This window comes from Panulirus ornatus, chromosome 34 (genome assembly GCF_036320965.1).
Source record: "Panulirus ornatus isolate Po-2019 chromosome 34, ASM3632096v1, whole genome shotgun sequence".
In the NCBI taxonomy this organism is placed as follows: Eukaryota; Metazoa; Arthropoda; class Malacostraca; order Decapoda; family Palinuridae; genus Panulirus; species Panulirus ornatus.
Window position 1 is genome coordinate 18,390,143 of NC_092257.1, and position 25,250 is coordinate 18,415,392.

The 25,250-nt window shown below is 46.3% G+C and overlaps 1 protein-coding gene across 1 annotated transcript in view; it reads right to left on the reverse strand.

Moving 5' to 3' along the window:
• Nucleotides 1-25,250, reverse strand: part of LOC139759965 (matrix metalloproteinase-25-like) — a 498,618-nt gene that overhangs the window by 110,262 nt on the left and 363,106 nt on the right. Inside the window, exons 2-3 of the mRNA XM_071682675.1 lie at nucleotides 17,211-17,312; nucleotides 15,910-16,076 (exon numbers count right to left, since the gene is read on the reverse strand). Coding sequence (XP_071538776.1) covers nucleotides 15,910-16,076; nucleotides 17,211-17,312 — 269 coding nt within the window. The remainder of the gene's footprint in view (nucleotides 1-15,909; nucleotides 16,077-17,210; nucleotides 17,313-25,250) is intronic.

Here is a 25,250-nt window from a genome sequence, read left to right on the forward strand (position 1 = left end):
TTCACCTTGACCAAAGCCAATCCCTACATCTGTCTTGTTCACCGCAGAGTATATATATATATATATATATATATATATATATATATATATATATATATATATATATATATATATATATATATTTTCACAATCATACTGTTGAAACAGAGTGAATAAATAATTTCCTGTTCGTGCACATTTTTTTTTTCTACACGTGTAATATTCTGCAGATTATTTACCAGTGGATAATGAAATACCTAAGTCCAGGAGTATTCCAGTATCTCTCATTATCTGTCTTTTTCCAGTCATAATCTATAGCCTCACTTCGTTCCCCGAAACTTGTTCTGCGCATGCGTGGGCGGTACAGCACCGAGGGTAGGAGGCCTAGGCTGCTTCCCGCCTCACACACGGGCAGGGGGGTTTTAAAGCCCTACACCCACCCCGCCACTCATAACCCTTCACCTTCATGGCTAAATCACCCCTCATAACCGCTATCTTTATGGCCTTATCATCCCCACCTCATTATCGTCATATAAGTTCCTCTTATAAATCGCCATTCATACGGCTACATCGCACATTGAAGAAAAAAAAAAGAAAAAAGAAAAAAAGAAAAATGCTGTTGACACCCTAAGATCATATATAGGCTACGGAAAAGTCTCCCTCTTCTTAGGCTTGGAGACTTCTCAGTGAGCGTCATCCCTCACCTGGAGGCCACCCCTGAGCCCCGGGCACACGAGAAGCCCTGGTGGACACATCTGCCCGATGGAAGTAACTGGAGACCTCTTTACCACTGGTGTCTGCGTTGACAACAGCTCTCCCGAAGACACAACCCTCCAATGCTGCACTAACGCCAACACTGGTCACCATCATCTAAAAATCGAGACGGCAGACATGCAAAACAGTCTCGCATCCAATCAGTGTTCCACCCACCCTGCTATCTCATTGGGTTCTAGTCACCTCCAGGTTGTTTATTCCACCAAGCATCTCTGGACGATAGATCAGGCAAGAGGGAAGACGCCAGCACTATCATCAAAATCCTCAAAATTCTCCGTACACTCAAGATACTTGGACTCTCTCCGCCTCAAGAACAACTACACAACTTTCCTTCTTCCCAAACGCACCAAATGCCTCCCCCAGCCTAGTCTTCCTACTTATCCACCACACAAGGAGCAAAGCGGAAAAGGAGTTCAAAAGCGCTTGCAAAATCATCCTCTTACACCACTTATCAGGAGGCGCTGAACACAGTGGTCCTCTCAACTCTCTCCAATCATCACTTGGACCTCGTACGACGGTTTGTGTACGTAATGCATATTTTCTTTAATTCTAACATCTCTGTAAGAGCCCAGATCATTTTCCTGTATGCATTTTCCCTATCATTTCAGACTCTGGGTGGATGTTTTATTCACAAATCAGTTATCATTATTATCATTATTATTATCATTATTATTATTATTATCATAATCATTATTAGCATTATCATCATCATCATCATTATTATACATACAGTTTACACTCTTGATCTCTTGCAGTGTATCCTGTGCAGCAGCAAGAGCTGTGATGCGACATCTGCCACCACTTGCTGGACCTACGTCCTCAGCTGTCTGCACCTACACCATCAGCTGGGCGCTGCAGTATACAGCCTCCACCAACTGTACTCACTTAGCAAGTTAAAAGTGTGGGGATTAGGGGGGGAGACATACCACCTACATGCACCGCACCCGTACTTCTTAGCGAACTGGTATGGAGGAGTGTTGTTGGGGACGACATGTGGAAAACCTCCCACACCATCTTGCAACACTGGCCACCCTCCACTCCCTAAATGCCTAGAAATCACGCTTTTCTACGCATGTAAACTGGACTGAGCTATATACATTACCCGAGTATTTCTCGGTAATGAAATTCGACACGTAGTATCTCTGATCTGGACCTCCCAGCTATAGAAGACTACGAACTTGTGAACTGGGTGATTAACTCTTGAGAAGTAACCTGTGCTAATACTGTATTACTGATGTTCCTTAGGCTGTACAGTGTTGTATGAGGTTGTCACTATCTGTGTGTCACGGGGAGAGAGAGAGAGAGAGAGAGAGAGAGAGAGAGAGAGAGAGAGAGAGAGAGAGAGAGAGAGAGAGAGAGAGAGAGAGTGTTCTACACTCGAGTTGCTCCGTCTCTTGACCTTGCATTTATGTATCATGTCTATACTCCAACGTATGTATGCACACACACACACACACACACACACACACACACACACACACACACACACACACACAGGCTCCAGCCTAAGCCAAATAATGCTGCTCTGACTCGGCAGGTTTATGAAGTATCGTAACATACAGTTGACGTTCCTCAGCAGTTGTTATGTATCCTGTGCAGCAGCAGGATGTGACGCCACAGCTGTCATCACCTGCTTGCACATACATCCTCACCTGTCTATAACTACACCCTCACCTGTCTAAACCTATATCCTCACCTGTCTACACCTAAACCTTTACTTGTTTACATTTATACCCTGACCTGTCTACACGTACATTACCTATTTACATTTACATCCTCATTTTTCTACACTTCCATGACCTTGGCTACATTTACATGGCGACATGTCTACACCTGCCTTTACATACGAGCGCTGACACTCACACCTCGCTAAATATTCAGGTCCTGACTTCTCTGTCTACACTTACACCTACACCACGTAACAAGACCAAATCTTCATTCTGCCACATCTTCAGGCTTAGCTGATTACACCTAAGCACGAGTCTGTCAAGACTTACACTCTCACTTAATAGACTTCTACACTTTTCTGGTTACACTTTCCATCTCGTCTAGCTACACCTCTACACTCAGTTGCACTCGCCATTTCAAGTCAGATCCCTACCCCTACACTCACCTATTTCCGCCTCCCATCTTGCCTAGCTACATCTCTACGTTCATTTTGTCATACTTGCTTGCACATGTAGCCACACGTCTACACTCAAGTAGTTACACTTCTACATTTACAATTTACAATTGTGAGAGATGGCATAAGTAGATTATAAGGTCATTACAACGACAATACAACACCATTCCCAGGCTTGCTTCACAATTGCTACAGTGGATGTTTATTTCCATCTGGATACCTCGCCGTCAAATGATATCAAAATCAATTTTCCTTTCTAATTAACCCGTCTATTCAGTTATCAAATTGCTTCAAATATCATATTTATGGAAGTCAGACTAACAATTAGAAACAATTATCGTAGCTCGTTCTATGCAATTATCTGACAGCTTTTTATTTCTCTTTACGTGTTACTGACACAGTTAACCTATCGTTTACATGATTGGAATATTAATCATGTCATTTATGGTATGTTATTAACTAGATTTATTCCAAGCTAACGTTAACGGCGTTTATTGAGGACGCGATTTCCTGTCATACGTTATGGGTGGCAGGTGTACGATGACGCATAATTCGATATTGCTACCACCCGTTTCATTGTAACTATTCACCATTCGTTTCGAAGGCCATATTGAGGGGGAGTCGATGAAGCCCCCTTAAACGAACAACAACAAACAACAAAAAATATTGTGACTTTCTACATAAGGGAAGGGTAACTGTCCGCCCATATTTCTTAATGCAAAAAAAATTCACCAAATTTCATTCGTTTAGATATTAATGGCAAGATGTCTGGTCTTGTTACATTAAAGTCATTATCGTAAACAGATGTATAATGATTTGCTGGTTCCTGGTGTAGCTGCAGCAGCTGCCAGGGAGGATAAACACTTAACGACATTGGATATACAACACACACGCACACACCCATGCATCGTCACCAGTCAACAGATCTCTCTGGGTGTGGACAAGTGGTAGGTAATCTAAGGATGTTGTGTGGCTGGTAGAGTACAACCATCCCAGGCTGTTGTGTGGGTGGTAGTGTACCACAACCATTCAATGATGTTGTAGGGCTATTAATGTACTACAACCATTGCAGGGTGTTGTGTGGCTGGCAATATACAACTCTCTCCGCTGTTTTGAAAATAAAGGCATTGGGTCAGCCTAAGAATCTAATTTGACTCTGGTTGAAGGCATTAGCTAACCAAGATTCCGTCTTAGTATCTTACCTCGAAAGACGTGGGTTAAGCAGTTCCTAAATGCCGTCACCTCTGATTGAGAATGAAGTCAGAGATGTCGCTAATATGAAGATTTTATGAAGACGAAAACTGGTAGTTATATAATATGTAATTTACAATCATTGTGAAGTAGCATGATACAATCAGGACCCTTAGATGAGACTGGAGATAATAGAGAGGAATTTTAATCTCCGAAAAAAAAAAGAAGCAGGCTTTTAGCGCGCCAAGTGACCAAAATGTCCAAGGCCAAGGTCGAGATGGAGTAAGTAGTAACATGTCCAGTGGTCGTGTCGGTCAGCAAGCAAGCAGGCATAAGAAGACTTGTCATCCCTTGGCTACATGTACTCACTAAAGATGTCTTTGTTTACATTTGGTCGTTACTTATTTATGGGGGTCTGGAAGCTGTAAGGGATAACCTTCAGGTGACCTGGATGTTTTGAAGAGAATGGGCTACTGCGTCAGATTGTAAGCAAATATATGCAGTTTAATTCAGGTGGAAGGTATATCTTCTTGACTTGAGGACGTAGCACAGTGAAGGGAATAACCTACTGATAATTTTTCTAATTCACTGTAATAGCTTTGGGAGCAAATGCTTTTGGGCAGCGCAGGAATAACATGAGAGGTTCTCAGATGCAGGCAGCCTAGCCAGAATGCCCAGCAACCAGGCTAACTCACTACTGCCTGGAAACAGCGGACTATATCAAGAGTATTGTTACATTCTTGACTACGTATCAGTACTTGTCCCACTCACATGGGAAGAACCTTGAAGAATGTGGTCAAAGATTGTTCCGTTGGGGGATATAACTTCACGCTGACTGCCTTAATGATCCTGGCAATTGATGGGCCTAAAGGCCAAACAACTAGTAACTAGCCTTAATTGACGATCCCAAACTTGGGTATAATTGGAACACGTAAGTACGTTAGCGAATTTCTGAAATCACATCATTCTAACGTTATCAAAGATAAAGTTTACACTGATTTCAATAAAATCAACACATAAGCTTTGTGAGTGAGTGACATCTGCCAGTGGTGATCCTTCAGTGCCGTAGTGTTGGTCGCTCGCAGCCACAGAACTGACGCTGGCTGGAGTCGAGGTATTGGAGGTATAATGCTATCACTCCTGCTCTTGATCATACGACTTGGGAATTTTGAACTCGCAGTTTTCAGGCCTTGCCCAGGCCGTCTCTACCCTAGTTTTTGCTCCCTCTGTAAATGTGATACTGGGACTTTCATTTGAGTGGTTATAACAATATTATAAATGCGTGATGTAGCAGTACATGAACTGTTGGGTTAGGAGCGGGCGCGGTTCGACCCTCTCACATTAAACCATGGCTTTGTGGCAAAGCAAATAAAGGAATGTGATAAAAGATCTCTTCCTCAATAGTATATCTGTCCTCTAAACTTGCCCCGTGCCATGGCCAATATCATCTTGCTTTTGTGGTGCAAGAGAACTGCAAATTACCAGTGTAGTCAGTCCATGGGTGCGTCTATGACCAGTGAAAGATTACCATCTGTTGCGTTGATGTGAATACCCCATGATACTGCCGTCAACTACGTCTCTCTGTGGTCGACAATGCTGACGAGATGTACCCAGAGAAACTCACACTACCAAGTGTTTTGTTGAACTACTTGCATGAAGTATTTCATATAACCTTGACTTGGATTTATAGGCTTACAGCGTCCAAGAGTTTTATCTACATATTATTCTTTTTTAAGACACTCCTGAGGCCACTGCCCAAGGATAGTTTACAGGCCTGATCTGAGCAATAAGGGAAAAGGGGAAGGAGTCAGTCTAGCATCACTGATGTGTTGGGAAACGGATGCAGTATTATCTTCCCCAAAATTTCCAACTTTCGGGAACATGAAGGCGAGGTAGACAGACTCACTCGCAGCTGATTGGTCCGCTGCCCATCTGGCGGCGAGCGCCGGAAGCGTCACCCGATACCCGCCAAGAAGGAAGAAAAAATACGAAACTTGGCGGGAAGTCTTGCAGAGGGAGTAATGCCGCGAGATACAGCTGGCCGTTTGTTCGTACAGCGTTGGCACGAGGTTATGAAAAGCAGGGTCGCTGCACTGCATGGCTTATTACCAACCTCGGACGCTGATAAGTAATTTACGATCCGTTGTGCCTTACGAAAACTGACATCATGTTTGGTTAGGGGACGAAGGCAAACTGCAGAGATTGAGACGCGATTAGTGGCAATGCTCTAACTTGCCCATCTACTGCATAATATACGAATTCAAGTCCGTGGTTTACAGCTCACACGAGGCTAGAGGCAAACACAGACGTGCGGCAGTCGCTAGGGAGGGAGGGAGGGAGGGAGGCGCCGACACACTGGTGCATTTTAAAGTCATCATGATTCACGCCAGCAGCAGCAGCAGCAGCCGACCCTCTCCTCCTCCAGGCCGGCCAGCCAGCCATCCCACCTCACTCATACATTCCTCCTCGCGTATTTGTGGCTCTCGTCTGTGAGGAGACACCGTGAAATACAGTCCACAATATCAAAAGAAATCTACAGAGCGACAAAGTGGTCATTTAATCTCCTCATAAACTCGTGTGTTATAAATGAGAGTTTCTACACATCTTGCTGGACATGTTGGCCCTTAGACACAATAATGGCCTACGCCATCTCGTTTCTGACACCCTAACACTCCTCGCTCCTTGAGGAAGGCAGATATTACCCAGTATATCCGAGCTCACTACGTGTAATAACGAGATCACAGAGGTCCTAACACTGCCCCATGACCCTTGACCTTGGTAACATTATCCTGCGACATCACATCTCGGATTAGCCAAGCCTCTAACTACGCCTCCCCTCCCGCCCCCTCCCCCCATCCCCCTTCCTCCCTCCTCACACACAAAAAACGGCACTTTATCTCCTCAGTTCTTTCCATGGTACACTGTTTCTTTTACCCTTGCAATACTGTACGGCCTTTTATCTGAGCTGTGTATGTGTGTGTGTGTGTGTGTGTGTGTGTGTGTGTGTGTGTGTGTGTGTGTGTGGGTGTCTCTGTGTGTGACTACATTGTGTGTGTTAGGGAGAGGGTGTTTTTTTTATACACTCGCGTTGCCCCGTCTCTTAGCCTTGTATATACGTACCATGTCTTTGCTCCTCTGTGTGTGTGTATGTGTATGTATGTATATATATATATATATATATATACTCACCCCAACCTAAGTCATGTACCTATTGATCAACCAACCCAATGAGGGGAGGGTGAACACCTGGTTTGGGTGTGGGCCAACTGCACCCGCGCTCAGGATGCAAGCCCGTGCGTGAATCATGGTAGCGACGCTAATGACTACACCGTGGAAGACTGCGTGCGTAATTACCTATTTGTACATTACAGGAAGAGAGTTATACACTCTTGGCTCCTCGTACCTTGTGAGCAAGCTGCTGGCATTCGCCAGTCTCCCTGCTTACACCACTCACGTCCATCTACCACCCGTGCACTACACCAGTGTTTCTTTACGTCCTTCTTAACCCATTCCTCTTCCTCAGCTTCTGATCTGGTGGCTGTGGTACGTTACCTTGTGAAGAACTGTTGACTGTCAACATCATCCAGTTGAATCAGGAACTTAAAGTGTTGTTATCAGTTCACTCCTCTCCCTTCTCCCCTCTCAGGTGGAGAGGTGTGTAACCTTCAACCTCTTATTGCAGCTTAGCTTCTGTAAATCCGGTGTGATTTGAATTACCTGTTTGTATTTAACGATTTATACACAAAAGAGACGGAGTTTACACTCGTGGGGGCCCCCACCTCTTGAACATTCCCTACAATCATAAACATTAGATGTATTTATGTTGTCTGCATCAACCATGTCCTCACAGTTATTTTGTTCCATTCATCCACCATTCTCATCTTAGATCAGTACTTCGTTACATTTCTTTTTTTTTTTCTTAACAATTATCTCGCTTGATTTCATGTCATGTCCGCTGATGCTCTCTCTCTCTCTCTCTCTCTCTCTCTCTCTCTCTCTCTCTCTCTCTCTCTCTCTCTCTCTCTCTCTCTCGAAGAACTGTTCACTGACGGTGCCATCGATCTGTTTTATAAACTTCTCTCCTCCAAGGTGGGCGAATTCAAAGCTTGTAGACTTTCCCTGTACCCGAGCTCCTCCTGGTACCATCTTCGGTGCTCTCCTCTGCACCTTTTCTTTTGGCTCTTTGTGCTCCTTAAGGTGCGTTGCCCAAACTCGAGAAACGTATTCTAATTTTGGCATTACGTAGAATGCGAACAGCTTGCCGAATATATCTTTATCCATATAGTTAAGTGCAGTTTATATATCTGCCAGGAAACAGTTGGTCACTGTTACTATTCTCCTGATGTGGGACTCTGGCGACAGGTCGGGGGCACAGATCCCTCTCATACACAGACTCTCGTACCTTATTTCCTGCCAAACGATATCTAAATCGTGTGTGTGTGTGTGTGTGTGTGTGTGTGTGTGTGTGTGTGTGTGTGTGTGTGTGTGTGTGTACCTCTCTTTCATCTCAAAAGTAAGAAAATGAACAAAGTTTCCAATGAAATATTGCGTCAGGAGGTTGCATTCCAAACACTGAGCCAATGTTTGTCCCTGGTGACAGTGTGCTGGTCCCAGGCACGTACAGAGTCGCGGACCTGGCCCAGCGGGCGAGTGGGCAAAGGCCCCAAACAATGGCCCCAGGCACGTACAGAGAGAGCCACGGACCTGGCCCAGCAGGGGAAGGCCCCCAGTGCTGTCCCCAAGCACGTACAGAGCCACGGACCAAGCCTAGGAGGGGAAGGCCCCAGTGCTGTCCCCAAGCACGTACAGAGCCACGGACCAAGCCCAGGAGGGGAGTTGGGAAGGCCTCTAATGCTGTCCCAGAGCACGTACAGAGCCACGTTGGGTATGGAAGCAGTAAATGGGAGAGGAAGGGACAGTGTACGTGTGGGTGGGTAAAGATTTTACGGTAATTTACGACCTCTTCATCCTCAGATTTGTTTATGCTAGCAGGATCTTGTCATCCACGGCCACACACGACTAGAGAACGTCATCCACCACCACAGAAAGTCATTCACCCCCCATACACAGCCTAGTGCGTCATCCGCCACTACACACGACCACAGAGTGTCACCTACTTACCACACACGACCACAGAACGTCACCCACTCACCACATACGACCACAGAGCGTCATCCATCACCACACACGACCATAGAGCGTCACCCACTCACCACACACGACCACAGAGCGTCACCCACTCACCACACACGACCACAGAGTGTCACCCACTCACCACACACGACCACGGCACCCACTCACCACACACGACCACAGAGTGTCACCCACTCACCACACACGACCATAGGGCCGCGGATCTCAGGCATGACGTCATACACCCGGTGTTCTGGGAAGGTGGTGCGTGTGTGTATGTGGGTGTAAACAATGTGTCACCGGGTGGAGGAGACCATACAGGCCCCGGGTGTTTACCTCAGTGAGACAGGGCAGGGTGAGGGCTGGTGGTGGTGAGGGCCAACCCCAGGTGTTGGCCACCATAGAAGGAAACAATGAGGATATGGACACAAAACCGCGTAAGGTGAAGTACAACGAATGGATATCATAGAAAATGAGTGAGGATTAAAGAAAATGTAACATTCACAGAAAGGAGAAATCAAAGTAAAAAAAATACCAGATATACAACAGAAGAGCAGGTGGACGTTGAGCACACAAACGAACTCACCTACTCCAAACCAACCTCCTGTCTACAGACGCAAACAATTTAAACCCAGCTTTCATGGTTTCCAGTAATTTCAAGACCCATCATAAAACAGGGGAGACCTCCTGATATCATCAACCCAGAGGACATCAAGATCAAAGACACCAGAGTTAGTCACCAAACTAACCCTCGTTGAGGGACTGGATCCCATGGTCACAACTCTCGGGTAACAGCACGGTCTAGTTCACTGCCTACACACCTCACCCATCTATCACACTGAAACCCATAAGTTTTTCAGACATGTATATCATACTGAACGATAAGGGACGGACAGAACACGCCCCAATCACGGCCATCTTGGGTCAAAGGGGAACAGGGTATGAAAAAGAATGAGGAAATTCATCATTGTTCTTCAGGTCCACAAGATCCAACAGCTTCTTACCAAACTCTCGTGTGGCACAGCGTCAAATGCTTTCTGGTGGTTCAGATACAGACAAACCATCCAGCCTTCTCTGTTGTCTAAAACGCAGCTCACTCTTTCTGAGAAATCTAATAGATTCATCAAAAATGATCTTCATTCCCTGAAATCCTGATTGCCTCTTATTTACATACTTTCTCCTTTGCAAGGTGTCATCCATTTTCTTTCTCTTCATCTTTCAAATTCTGTACAGAAAACGCTCGTCAGGGATACCGGTCGGTAGTTAAGTGCCTACTTCTGGTCTCCTGTCTCAAACATTGGTACGACATATGCATTCTTCCACCCCCTGTGTGTGTGTGTGTGTGTGTGTGTGTGTGTGTGTGTGTGTGTCTGTGTGTGTGTGTGACCGCCAGCCTGCCATCGAACCTGACTCTGCCGTCCATCTCTTCCTCTACCCTGCTTGTCTGCTATCCATGCAACCCTCCAGCCCGCCCGTGCGTCATCCATGCAACCCTCCAGTCCGCCCGTGCGCCATCCATGCAACCCTCCAGCCCACCCGTGCGCCATCCATGCAACCCTCCAGTCCGCCCGTGCGCCATCCATGCAACCCTCCTACCCGCCCGTGCGCCATCCATGCAACCCTCCATCCCGCCTGCTTGCCCCATCCATGCAACCCTCCTACCCGCCCGTGCGCCATCCATACAACCCTCCAGCCCGTCCGTGCGCCATCCATGCAACCCTCCAGCCTGCCCGTGCGCCATCCATGCAACCCTCCAGCCCGCCCGTGCGCCAGGGTCCGCAGGCCACTGCACCCAGCTCAAGTGACCACCGTCACCCTACCCTCGCCTACCAACAACAGAGAACACCGACCAGTTCTGGGAACGGTAACCCAACCACAAAATCTTCTAATTGCCTGACTGTTCCAATGATGGATTGTCTATCTGGTTATTTGAGTTAGAAATTGGTTCCTCTGCTTCTCTTCCTATCCATGGTTTTGGATGGTACGTCCCGAATCCACAGGGATTGGGGGGGACAGGCATATGGTGCATGGAAACCCTCTCCTTCATGTGACGTTCGAAGGCGTTGAAGATAAACTGTACACATGGGGAGGGAACACTCTCTGTACGAAGGAGGCGTGCTGATCTATCCTGTCTCTCTGACGCATCTCCATCCTTCTCTGGAAACCGTCTTGTCTCTCATACCGATCTAGCCAAATTCTTTTCCTCTCTCGTTTCCCGTAACTCTGGTTGGGATGATTCCGACGTTCCTCCTATATTATTCACCTCCCGCTCACCCACCCTACGACTCATCCTGGACTCTCTCATGGCGAAGCCCAAAAAAACCACTCCATCAGGGACAAGCAAAGGTTGCGCCTGTGCTTGCTCGTCTACTTACCCCGTGCCTAAAGAACGGTACACTTGCCTCTTCCCTCTCGGAAACGTACACTGATTCAATCCATCCTGAAGAATGGAAACAGAACTATCATACCTAAAATGATTGACCTTAACCTCTGAATTATCTTCTTTATTTCCATAGACTAAACGACTTCTCCGTTTTCACTTTTCTGAAACACTGAATCATATCATTTTCTTTCTAATTACCAGTATGGCTACCATTCATAAGAAATCTACTGACTAGATTTTTCTGCCTTATCGGTGGGTATTCTATTGTACACCAAATGCTCAATCTTTGAGTGGTAGCATTGCGCATGCTCATCCTGTGAGCTGTAAGGGCCACCCCATGCTCATCCCACGAGCGGTGGTGCCTCACAAGCTTACCCTGTGAGCGGTAGCGGAAATGAATTACGGAGCTTAAAAAAGGTCTTTGTCATACCGCAGTGGGTAGATAATTATACTATTTCTTGATACAGAGTTGGTTCATCGTATAAGCTGCTCACAGTCTGCTCACACAGTGAGCTCAACTACGCTGGCGCAACCAGCGGGTACTGGTAACATTCTTTCGTATTTGACTCATCTCTGGTTCCCCGTCTCATAATGACTTCAGGGAAACTCGTTTATTGTTCCTGGATGTTTCAGGTTCATTTACCTTCCACACACACACACACACACACACACACACACACACACACACACACACACCTAAGGATGAGCGAGGAGCCCCAGTGGTGGCGGAGTCGAGGCGCTGACCCATGCAAGGAAGGTGAGGTCGTCGCCACATGACATGACGTCGAGGTAAACCCTGAGTATACCAGTACAGCCAAGAGAGGCCACCATACCAACAGCATCAGGAGCAACACTACCACAACTCTGGTAGAACCACAACCAGCACCAGCATTACCAGTACCCTCACAGCCAAAGCTCAGCACACAGTAGCGACAGCTCTAGGCTGTGGCCTCACCAGTAGCAACCAGCAGGAACAGTAGGACCCGTCATGGCTTCACCAGCACCCACTGGGGCCTCTAACCTGAGAAGTTAACACCGGCAGGAGGGAAGGACATGTGGAGGACTGGCAGGAGAGAAGGTGTGAAGGTTGACTGGCAAGAGGGAAGGTGTGAGGGACGATTGGCAAGAGGGAAGGTGTGAGGGACGATTGGCAAGAGGGAAGGTGTGAGGGAGATCAGGGGAAATAAACTGAGGCGCGAAGCACGAGCCAGGAGACGTATTACAGGATATTTCTGACCCGACCATCATTGTTCTATTGATACCCACGACCAGACACACTCTCCCAGGAGATGGCCTCCCCATCCACCAATACCGGAACTTTTGTTATCTTTATCATGTTCACCCTGTCCTCTCCTATGAGACAACCTGTCAGCCCTGTCCTCGTCTGGGACAGCCTGTCTACCACCCCCTCCTCTGTTCTAGGCTGTCTACTCAGTCCTCTAGACCAGCCTGTCTTACCTTATCCTCCCCCGGGCCAGCCTGTCGTCCTCTATCCAATGAATACTACTCTTCCTTCCGGAACTTCTCCCCAGTTGCCCCACCTTGTTTTCCGACCCGCCCACGTCCCCAGCTCCCCCATCTCACATCATTACTCCCCAGCGATGTCCTGTAACCTCCCTTCCTCTATTCTCTTCCCCGGTAGCTTCCTTCCTCCCACCCACCCTCACCCTAACTCCTCCTGATTACACTAATATAAACTGTTTACCTCGTTACGACTTTCCTAAAATACCTGGGGAGGTGCGGGCGGGCGGGTGGGCTAGCTGGCAGCCGGGCTGCTGGAGGCCCTCGGCACCTGCCTCAGGTCGGGTGGTGGTGTGGGGGATTATGGCCGCACAAGGCGGAACAAAGACGATAATCAAGATGAAGGTACAATGCTCAGGTGAGTCACTCTGAGATCAGAATTTTAAAAAAGAGCAAAGGGAACGAGGGTGAAAACTGTAAAGCAGGACAGAGAGTGGACCACAACAGCTGTCCCTTAGCAACCACATACAGGAGAGAGATTATATAATAACTGAATCCTACGTAAGACCAACGAAGGTCTTTTCCTAATCAATAAGGGAAGGTAGCGAGCGTTGTACACGCGGCCCTGAAGGGAAGAGGAGAGAGCTCGGGGCGCAGGATACCCGCAGAAGTACGTGACGTGGCGGTAAGGTAATTACGAGACCTGGACACAAGAGCTGGCGGTGTCCTACCGAGCCCCTAGGCCTGCGACATACCCTTTCGTGTATCTTGTGAGCCTCTGAGACTTTCGTCGTAGATTTTCCAGATCCTTGCATCGTTCACAAGGCCATCATCCCCTCCTGCTCGAGATAACACAACAGACGACATTTCTCAGCCTTGCACTCTCACTGATTACAAAGTACAAAGTCTGTAACCTCAGACCTTACATGAAAAATACGAAGGAACCGTATTTCAGACCTACCTGAAATCATAAACATACACACTCCCACATAAAATTATGAGCCACTTACAATGTCAGAGTTATAAATCATTAGCTGAATACCTTTAAGTCAGGGAGGTGCGACTGTCAGTATGACAGCTGGCAGTGCCAGGCACAGAACTAACTTGCGAACTCGTCCGCGATAGATAACAGGTACATCCACACGCAACTACTGATGAGATACAGTGATATTCACTCAAGCCACTGTGTCGCTTGTCTCATATAACAGAAGATAGAGAGTATCCTATGACTATCTATCTCAGGTCAGCCCTGACTCCCTGTCTACCTCGTTCAAGATACCATTGACACCAATCAACAAATAGTCTAGCGAGGTTCGCTAGATTACAGCACCACTGGTGCCAAAACCGGCGACAAGACGAAGTCATTAACACTTCCACACGACCTAAGGGTCAATTTGACCCTGTCTTCTAAGGTCCCAAAGCTTCTTAACAATTACTGAATGATTACATCAAGGTATGTAGCAACAGGTCGACTGCCAGAGGATTGCGCGGGAACAACAATGGCCTAACGAAGGGATGGAGGAGCCGAGGCCTGGCACAGCTGGCTGAAGAAGCTGAGTTTTGGCACAGTTGTTGATGGTGTGGTAACGGAAGCCAGGCGACCGCACAGACAAGAAACAGATGGTAGCACACAAACATCCAACCCATAAATAAACTATCTAAAAAAAAGGGACGAGACATGATCACCAATGCTCCAGGTGAAGAAGGCATGTGACAGAACAACAAAGCCTTAAAGGGGCGTCCACTTTGGGGACATCATCATCGAAGTACAGTAAGAATACGCAGTCAAGGCCGAGACGAAGTGCACAAATGACGGCGTAGGAAGAATATAAACAAATAAAAAAAGAAAAAAATACAGAGACGGATTTTGATATATTGATTTTCAAACAGGAGGAGAGCGAAGGCTGTCAGAAGAGGAGGTCAATCTGTGAGATGATGGAGACTGAGTCTGTGGGAGATCCGAGATATAAAGGACACAGAGGAAGGGCAGGAAAGCTGGGCAAAAGCGGGCCAGCAGAAAGGAGGAGCCACAGTCACAAGGGAGGGGGAGCTGATCTCATTTCCTCTCCGATCCGGACCCCAGCCCTAACATGCTGTGAACCTCAGTTACTCACTACAGTCTACTCACGAGAATCCAGGAGACCCTCCTCTTCAAGACAAGAAGAAAACGTAAACTCCCTCGCGTTCGTAGAAAACGTAAATCTAGCACTAACGTTACTAATCTTACACTGTTTTTGCAACATCTATCTATGTTCTTTGTATATGACATTTTGTTTTGTATTTCACCAACCCAAATTCATCTAATCAAAACGGAACACCTGTTTTCTTATTCTATCAATAAAAATTCTCATTTGTTTTCCGCGCTTTCACTTATTTGCTTTCATGGGCACGCCACAGTTTCCTGGCTGGTAAGATATACATAGTGGGTTCCATATCTGTAATTGCTTTTCCATGTGTTGTTCCGTGTATGGATAACCTAAAATTAACCTAAAATTACTGAAGATATAAATACATAAAAAGTCTGCCGTCTCGTTTCTAATACTGTGCAGTACAAGCAAAATTGCCTTAATGAATATGGTGTTAGGGAACGAGATAACTACATATGCGGCAGATTCTTGGTTCTACGCAAAAAATATATATCCAAAGTGTTTCTTTCCTCAAGATGTCATTCAGCAGGACAAATATATATATAAAAATAAAGAGAATATTTACATATCTCTAAGAAAATAGCATCGGGTACCTCCTTATCCAGGTAAATGACCATCCCAGTAGGGGTAATATTTGCACACACAGACAGTAAATGGCGTAATGAGTATTGATGTTAGTATGAAATGATGACGTTGTAATCAAATCAGGTACTACTTACCCCCAGGTGATGTTGTACCAGTCCCACCGCTTGCCCTGCTTCACGAACCTCTTGCTGCGTGGCTCGAGGTCCGTGGGGAGCACATCCGGCAGGGAACACCTTGGCTTCTGCATCAGTGCTTTGGTGGCGTCATCCAGTATCCCGGTGATGGGAATGTGACCAAACCGCTGCCGGGAGATTACAACCTCTTACTTTTGCCTCCATTTTGGCAAGACTGAAAAAAACCTTCGATATCATTCGAAGGTGCGAAAATCTTCCAAAAAATTTCAACCTTTACAATTCATTTAGAAATCACTAAAAATAAGTAGTACTACTTATCATACAATATTAGCAAATATGTAAGACACAGTACCTGCCAAGGATACTTTAAATATTTACCTGTGCCAATCACACTTATGATTAAAGATAACTTGGAAACAACTGAGTTTTTATATACTGCGTTGAAGAGCTAGTTCTTTTGCCCTAAATAAGCAAAAACACTAGTATCTCAAAAATCAGTACATATAATTCTATCACCCTCAAGGGTATTGAGCGATTAAGTTTAAGTGTCCTTCAGTGTGCCTTCCTGTGATAGCCGACAAAATATCTTTTATAGTTACCCATATAAATAAAAGAAAACGTAGTAGTTTAAGCTTCCACAGAAAGTGGTCTTACTTTGGGGTAACTAAATAAATTGACTATTCCTCCATCGAGCCAAGTCGCAACGTATTATGATTATGATATCCATTCTATGCACCTCACAGTGATCTTATGATAAACATGTATCTATCATACCAAAGCAAGATCTATGTGTTACGCTCAATATCAACGTCGTAAGTAAATATAAACTATGGATGAGTGAGCCACGTTCACTCGTCTAACTGTGTTTCACCCATATTCTCACATGGAATATGATAAAAGAAATATCCTAATGTAAAAGTACACATTGGCTCTGTGGTTCTGCATCATATCTCCAAATCAGTACAAACCATCAGCAACAAATAACTGATGATAATGTGTGTAGAGGTCAGCCGCTCTTTGTAACCATCCTTGGTCTTGACATACGAGGTGTGAATGGTGGTCTTCCTCTTGCCTTCAGTTATCTGAAGATTTCCTACATACCTTGTACTGGGGTAACTAGCTAGAGTCAGTCTAAGCTAAGATTCGAAATAAGAAACTGAGTTGTCGAGAAATGAAATGTGTCATGGGGAAAGTCTTGAGTACCGTGCCATGACGCGAGGCTGCCCCCTGACACAGGTCATCATCCCCTGACGAATGTAAAAGGACGAGGATGAGGGGATGAGGGAGGGGGCGCCACTGACCTGCATAACACGGATGGCTTCCCTGAGCTGGTCCTCGGTGCGGAGGTTGCCCGTCTCCATGTCGGAGGCTGGGAGGTACCCGTACTTCATCATGTAGTGTTGCTGCAACACACAACATCAACAGGTTACATTTTACAACAGGGATGCACAGAAATGTAATCAGAATATCAAGAATATCAAATAACATTATTTCTCTTATTTATATATAAAGTGAATGCAAAATAAGCTTATGGAAAAGAGGGAGAAAGATAAAGAGAAAAATGACAATACAAAACTAAAAAGTCAAAGATCAGTTAGAATAAGGAGAGACATCTCTAAAATTTCTCATAAGTCGTTCCATCTTCGAAATTATCAATATGGCTGATACAGTCTTTTAGATAATGGGCTAATGGTTAGTCAGGAATAAAGAGAATCATTGGTATTAGTCATGTTCAACAGAGGTTTAAAAGGAATGTTTCTTCTTTTAATCAAAACCACAAGGTCAGTCCAGGGGCGAATGTGCCTCCTGAGCCACAGGACCGGGTGTTGTAGCTGCCAGGACGTCGTAAAGGACCAGGTGTTGTAGCTGCCAAGCCTTCGTAAAGGACCAGGTGTTGTAGCTGCCAGGACGTCGTAAAGGACCGGGTGTTGTAGCTGCCAAGACGTCGTAAAGGACCGGGTGTTGTAGCTGCCAGGACTTCGTAAAGGACCAGGTGTTGTAGCTGCCAGGACGTCGTAAAGGACCAGGTGTTGTAGCTGCCAGACGTCGTAAAGGACCGGGTGTTGTAGCTGCCAAGCCGTTGTAAGCCAAAGGTGTCAAGGGTGTTGAGCGGTGGTCGTTGGTACGGATCCCACACATTAGTGTGGTGGAGGCAGTTGACTGGGGAGCATGATGGACAGTGATGGCGGAGGTCGGTGACAACCACCATCTTCACCACACCCTCCCACTCACCACCTCGTATGTTTTTAGTAGGATGGAAGGATTTACAACCCCACAACAATTTCACGTGAATTGCTCTGAAGATATTGGACTTGATGCCTCGTTCCCGTCTGGAGAACTCTTTACTCGGGTGTCTTTTATGGGGAAATACAGTGTGATGATGGGTCTTGCGCAGGGGGTCATGTAGCTATGGGTGATGACCGACTTCACCATACCAGTTAAGAACAAAAAATCATTTCCCCAAATTATGCTGGTCGACTGTGTGATGTAATGATCCGTTTCTGATCTACTGAAACCCAATACATATTTGGTACGACCTATCCCAGGCAAGTGTCTGACACAGAGCAGCCGGCAGAGGAAAAGGAGGAGGAATTAGAAGAAAAGCAAACGAGACCTGATTAGTTACTTACTCCACTTATCATCATCATTCAAGACGACAATTCACACATAAAACACTGTTTCAAAGGTCGTCTCGAACCCCCTTTCGACCCCCCACAACAAGCTTCGTGAGGACCTCCTCACATTAACTGGCTAACTTTCTAAACACGAGACCAATGTATTCAAACTGCTTGAGGATATTTGGACATGGGGTTTGCTCGAAATGAATCAGTCCAACTTGAGATCGAGGCTTTTTGAATGGTGGTGTCACCGTTCGATGGGGTATCTCTACCTCAGACTCACCCAAGAGCTAAACTTTGGTACAGCTCACAGGCGCCACTTGAGGCGACCAGCCTCTCTATATCAGTACACCTCTACAGCACTCAGTTACTCATCCAGCAACCAGCTATACTTACATCAGCCAGCTACATCTTCACCAGCACACATCTACCGCACCCGGCCACTCCACCTATGGTTCCTACAGCGATCTGCCTTAAAATTGCAGGCCGCCTCATGACGCGCCATCTAGACCAAGCCTGTTTGCAAGCCACAGCCACAGATGTTTGGCTTGAAGGTGCCACACTCGACAGTGAGGAGAGGGACGTGTCTCGCGTCACCGAGGTGATGATGGTGTGTGAACTGACCACATCATTTGGACGTGACAGACTATCGTCCATCAACACGTCAGTAACTCCAGGATTAACATCCATCATAAAATCGTAGCTTTATTGACCACTCTTGACGTAAGCATTAAACTGCCACCACATTAAACTTAAGCATTAAACTGCCATCACATTAAACTTAATCATTACAACTGAATTTGCCTAGCCTGTGGCATTTGTTACCACTGAGTGAAAAGGTGATGCCACATAAAGCGATTTGAAATGGGAGACCTTGTGGTCGAAAAAATATAAGGATGTTAACAATTGAAGTCAAGTGGTATAGACTCCACGACAGTTCCCTAAAGATTTGAAACACATCGGTGGTAGATAATCAGCTACGTTCACACTGTCTTTTACAGATCCCTTCCAAAAGTGAACGTTGTACGTAGGCTCAGACGAAATTCTTAATTTACTCGTATAGGTAGAGTGTCCACGTCAGCGATTTATTTTCATACACGTTTTCCTAGTTTTCTGTACTTATGTAGTCTAGATAACCCAAGTGTGCGGACAGACACAGTCTTTCAAGATCACCGGCGAATAATAAGACTTCACCTCGCCAGAGGTTTAGTGAACCATTAACCCAGGTGGGGTAATGTATGGCAAGAAAGGGATCTCCTGGAAGGAGGTGTGGGTAGGGAGCTGCAGTCATGGCTCGAGAGAGAGAGAGAGAGAGAGAGAGAGAGGGAGAGAGAGAGAGAGAGAGAGAGAGAGAGAGAGAGAGAGAGAGAGAGAGAGAGAGAGAGAGAGAGAGAGAGAGAGAGAGAGAGAGAGACCACACAAGGTCTGAGCGAGCTACGACAGTCTAGCAGTATTACCAACACAGTCCATCCGTTTGACCTCCGAGACAGTCAGTGTTGACAAGAGGGGTCAATCAGTGTTACCAGGACACTTTCAGTGTTACCAAGATGATACTGTTACCGCAACAGTCTACCAATGTTACCACGACAGTCAGTCGATGTTCCCAAGACAGTCTATCAGTGTTACGAGACTGTTACCAAGACAGTCTACCAGTGTTACCAAAGACGGTCTGTCAGTATTACTCAGACAGCATGTCAGTGTTGCCAAGACAGTATATCAGGGTTGCCAAGATAGTATATCAGTGTTGCCAAGAGAGTATATCAAGGGTCGCCAAGATCATTTAGAAGCCATTCCCACACCAGCCAGTCTTCCGGCAGCAGTCTCTCTCTCTCTCTCTCTCTCTCTCTCTCTCTCTCTCTCTCTCTCTCTCTCTCTCTCTCTCTCTCTCTCTCTCTCTCTCTCTCTCTCTCATATGTAGCCCAACAACAGACTGGGAAAAGCAGATTCAATGTTTCACTGGCGCAAAAACTGGTCCACGCTGGTCTAGTACTGAGTGTGGTCTCCACCCAGCCGATACTCAGACACGCTCCACGCCCACCTCACCTACGCCCACGCTACCCACACCCACGCCACCTACGTTCGCGCCACCATCGCACCTACACCCGCACTGATACCCACGCCTCACTCAACCAATATCATAACCATATCTCATTTTCTTACTCACTCAACCCCCACGCCCCTCCCTCACACCCATGTTTTACAGCCACGCCTGCGCCCACAGTCATGTACCCGCACCCATGCCCCTGGCCTGCCTCACTTCACGTCTAATAAACCAACATCCAAACACTCGTGTTTTCACGTCCTCACCCACACACGCCCATGCCCACAAATGCCCACGCCCACACATGTCCGTACACGCCTACGGCAATGATTTCGATCGCGTCCACGCTCAGGCCACCGCTTAAAACCACAGCAAGACGCGCATGCTCATCAGTACCCACGTAAACCATTGTTCACATTCGTGTGACACCCCCCCCACCCCCTCGCCCTCACCCGTGAATCTACGCCCACACCCACGCCCGTCTATCCTCCCGGTGTGCAGCCGACGTCATCCTCCACGCCCACCTGCCCAAGCTAACCCCCACACCCACCTTTACGCCGTGCGTAAAGCCCACGCCAACACCCATGGCCGGTGTGGAGCCACGCCAACACCCACACACCAACAAGGGTGTCCATGTTAGATGGCTTCCGATGGAATATCTAAGTTATACGTCCTGCTTATTGCTGTCTCCTGTTCGTGTGTGTGTGTGTGTGTGTGTGTGTGTGTAACAATACAGCGCCTTATTGCGTATGTACAATGGTGATGTAGCTATGCCAGTTGCTGTAACTGGTGTAGGATTAGGTATGGAGATGAAAACGAGTTTAGAGTAAGGTGAAATGAAGCTTGCTAAGTTTCTGTGGCACTAGTGTAGGTGCATAAAGTAAGGACGGCATTTCCAGGTGAGAGCTGTGTAACATGCCGGGTCTCGTGGAGCTTCTGAAGAAGAGAGGATGCGTTGCCAGAAAGGCAGCTTAGGTTGGTTACACCGACAGTGTTAAATGTATTTAAGATGGGCCCTAAGGGGATTAAAGAGGATGGTTGAGTGGCGTGTCCGACGCGGGAAAACCTCCCAATGTCGAGTGTTGCATACCTTCTCGGTACCTGGCCTACGACCTTACCTAAGTCACACAGGGTCACACACCGTAAATGTCAGCTGCTTCATGAGATAATGACAGTGGGCTAATGCTGGCCATGAGAGTGATTTTAACACAATGTCAGGAGAAGATTTCCAGACCCCCTACGTGTGGGGGGGTATTTTTCTTCTTATCCCCAAGGGTAATGATAATGATAATAATGATAATAATAATAATAATAATAATAATAATAATAATAATAGTAATAATAATAATAATGATAATAATAATAACAATAATAATAATAATAATAATAATAATAATAATAATAATAATAATAATAATAATAATAATAGTAATAATAATAATAATAATGATAATAATAATAATATAATAATAATAACAATAATAAATAGATAGATAAAAATGATAATTAATGATAATAACTTTGTATGCTTAATTGCCTTACGAAACAGCATCAGGAACAAACAATAACCTCATTTGCATGCATATTTCCTCTCTACTTGTCATGTACAATGTACGCAATTTAGAGCCTTCTAGTCACAGCCAGACCCTACAGAACCATTCCATGGTTTACGTCTACTGCTTCAAATTCTCTAGTTCATTCTGGTGACAGCACGTCGCGCCCCTCCCCATATACCACACCGATCCAGTTTATTCTGTCCCACGCAAGCGTCTCACTATAGACAACACCTACATCTCGCTTCTTCTCGTCCTGGTTACATCTATCCAGGACTCACACAACCCGAGCCTGGTTTTTCGAAGCATAATCCTCACTTGGCCTTTTCTTCCGTTCCTGTTTTTTTTTGGAAAGTAATAACACACAAGGGCGAAGGGTTTCCAGCCTCCTTATCCCCGAACTCACTACTCTCCCACCCCCTGGACGATGCCTGCCGACCACCATTAGAGTAGTAGTAGTAGTGGTTGTAGTCATTGACGGTTTATTGAAGAAAATGCAACCGAAGACAGCAAAATGTACGGAGAAAATACATATCATAAAAACAGTGGGCTTATAACAAGGGGACAGTGTCAAAAAAAAAAAAGATTCCTTAAAATTTTTCCAGTGTGATTGTGGCGCCAGTCCGCAACCCAAGGAGGAAGGATTTCTGGCGAAAGTAGGTGATGGTGGCGAGAATGGTGCAGATTCCTTTTTAATATTAGCTGAGACGGCACAGGCAACTGAAGCCCTGATCAAGGCCATCTCATTAACGCTACATATGAATCTACATATCCTAGCCTGAGCCAGGTACCTATTTATCGACCAAACCCTAGGAGTGGATGAGCAGCTGGGTTAAACTGTGGACCGACTGCCGCAACCAGGATTGGAACCTATGCGCTCGACCCTGGGCAGACCTTGAATGTGTCACAGTTAGGAACGCTAATCGTTACACCACGGGAGTCTATGATTCTTAAACTCTCCAGTGAGGTCCAGGCGATGGTTGGAGAGAGCTGGGTAAGAGCAGTGTGTTCGGGGCTTTTTGATACGTTGCTAAAGAGGGACCGTGGAAGATCTCCCATGCCTTTTTCTGCTCCTTTTCTAGTAGCCCCTGTTGCGTAGTGGATGAGGAGGTAGACCAGGCGGGGAAAGGATAGTTGACTTTGGGTAGAATGAAAGTTGTGTAGATGTTCTTCAGTTCAGGCGTAGGGAGTCTAAGTGTCTTGAGTCTATGGAGAACGTACAGACGATCGCTGGTGGACTTCCCTGCTTAATTCATCTCCCAGAATGACGTCGAGGAGTTTGGCGAATCAGGTAACCTGGTGGAGGCGACTGGGGCCTAGTGAGGCAGTAAGGGCGTGTGAGGGGGATCAATGGAGGTGAGGCTGGGGAGAATCACTACTGCCTTACTTTGCCATGATGGTGAACGTGGCTGATGGCAGTCCACTTGTGGAGGATACGTATGATCTAAGCACTGTGCGGTTGGTGGTAGTGGTCGTCAACGCGAACACTAGTGGAGAAGGAGTCAACGTAATTCCATCGAGCTGATGTATCAACCCTGACATCGTTCGCGAAGACGGGGAGGCACAAGAGGGCTCATTTCTTGAGGCCAGTGGGATGCCACGAGTGAGGATCTGGAAGGGAGGGACAGTCTCTCGCAACCACACACTCTGGTGACGCTCACCCTACAAATCTGTAAGCTGGAATAAAGTGACTACGCAGCCGAGTGTTACCTGTGTGCGTTGTGTTGTCATCCTCTCTCTCTCTCTCTCTCTCTCTCTCTCTCTCTCTATCTATCTCTCTATCTATCTATCTATCTATCTATCTATATATATATATATATATATATATATATATATATATATATATATATATATATATATATATATATATATATATATATATATGAATTTGAATGAGCTTTTGTATGCTAATATGTATTTACAAATGCACCAGTATGGTGCAGGGAGCGGCAGCCTGGCCCTGCACGTACGGAGCGGGTTCAGTGAGTAGCGGTCCCTACGCTGACCTCACCAACATATATACCACCCTTGGACAGCATGTTCCAGGAGCCCTACCCTCCCTACCTCCCTCACACACACACACACACACGCACACACACACACACGCACACACACTAAGCTAAGCCAAGTAGCAGCCCTCACCAGTCATGGGAGTCGCTGCTTTTCCCAAGACTTCTTATTTTTATATGATGGTTTGAGGAAGAGAGATAAGAGAAGGTACAGTATAGATATGGCAACCGAGTAGGAGGGGGTTTACACGTGCTGGATGTAGGCTTTTCTGAGGGGCGTGGGCGGCTTGCTGGATACGTGTTTTTGGTGCCTTATTCATATATCCTCCTGGGAGACTGTGTGTGTGTGTGTGTGTGTGTGTGTGTGTGTGTGTGTGTGTGTGTGGGTATTCATGTTGATGCTTCTTGGTTAGGGGAAAGGAAATTCCACACCCCTGCCCTCACCAGCCCTCCTAAACACTACCCAATGGGTCTTGAAGAGAGGAAGGGAATGTCGATTCTTCCCTCCCTCATCCCCAACACACACCATCACACCCTTGTCCTCACCATCCCTCCTCAACACAGACCACCAGCTCTCTTGTGTCGAGATGGCCCCCCCTGACAACAAGCCCGTCTCCTGGTCCCAGGGCGGCTAGAATGTGTATAGATTGATAGATGTGCAGTGCCAGACGCACCTGTCTATCGCCTAGCGGCTGCCCGCCATCAACTCCAACTCCCACGACCTTGAGGCATCTTGGCTCGTTGTGTAACAACCGATGTCGCTTCTGTCATCCACTGATGTACGTTTCTTCCTCCATATCTATCTTTTTAAACCTTACGTATTTAGACATACTTAAAACACTTTATTTCTCTAAGTACATACAGACAGATTATTTCTGTGAAAGAATATGCAGGTAGGTAGGTAGGTGAGTAGGTAGAGGCAAGTATGGAGCGTGCAGTAGGTACGACAGGAGTGAGGTAGGTGGAGACAAGCACCGAACGTATGGTGGGTACAATACCTCGACACAGGAGGGTGATAGTAAGGCCCGAGTGTGCACACGAACCCAGAGCTTACTCATCCCATCAGAAGAGGGTGGAGTCATGGCTGATGGCATTGGTATAGTACATAGTGAGGTGATAC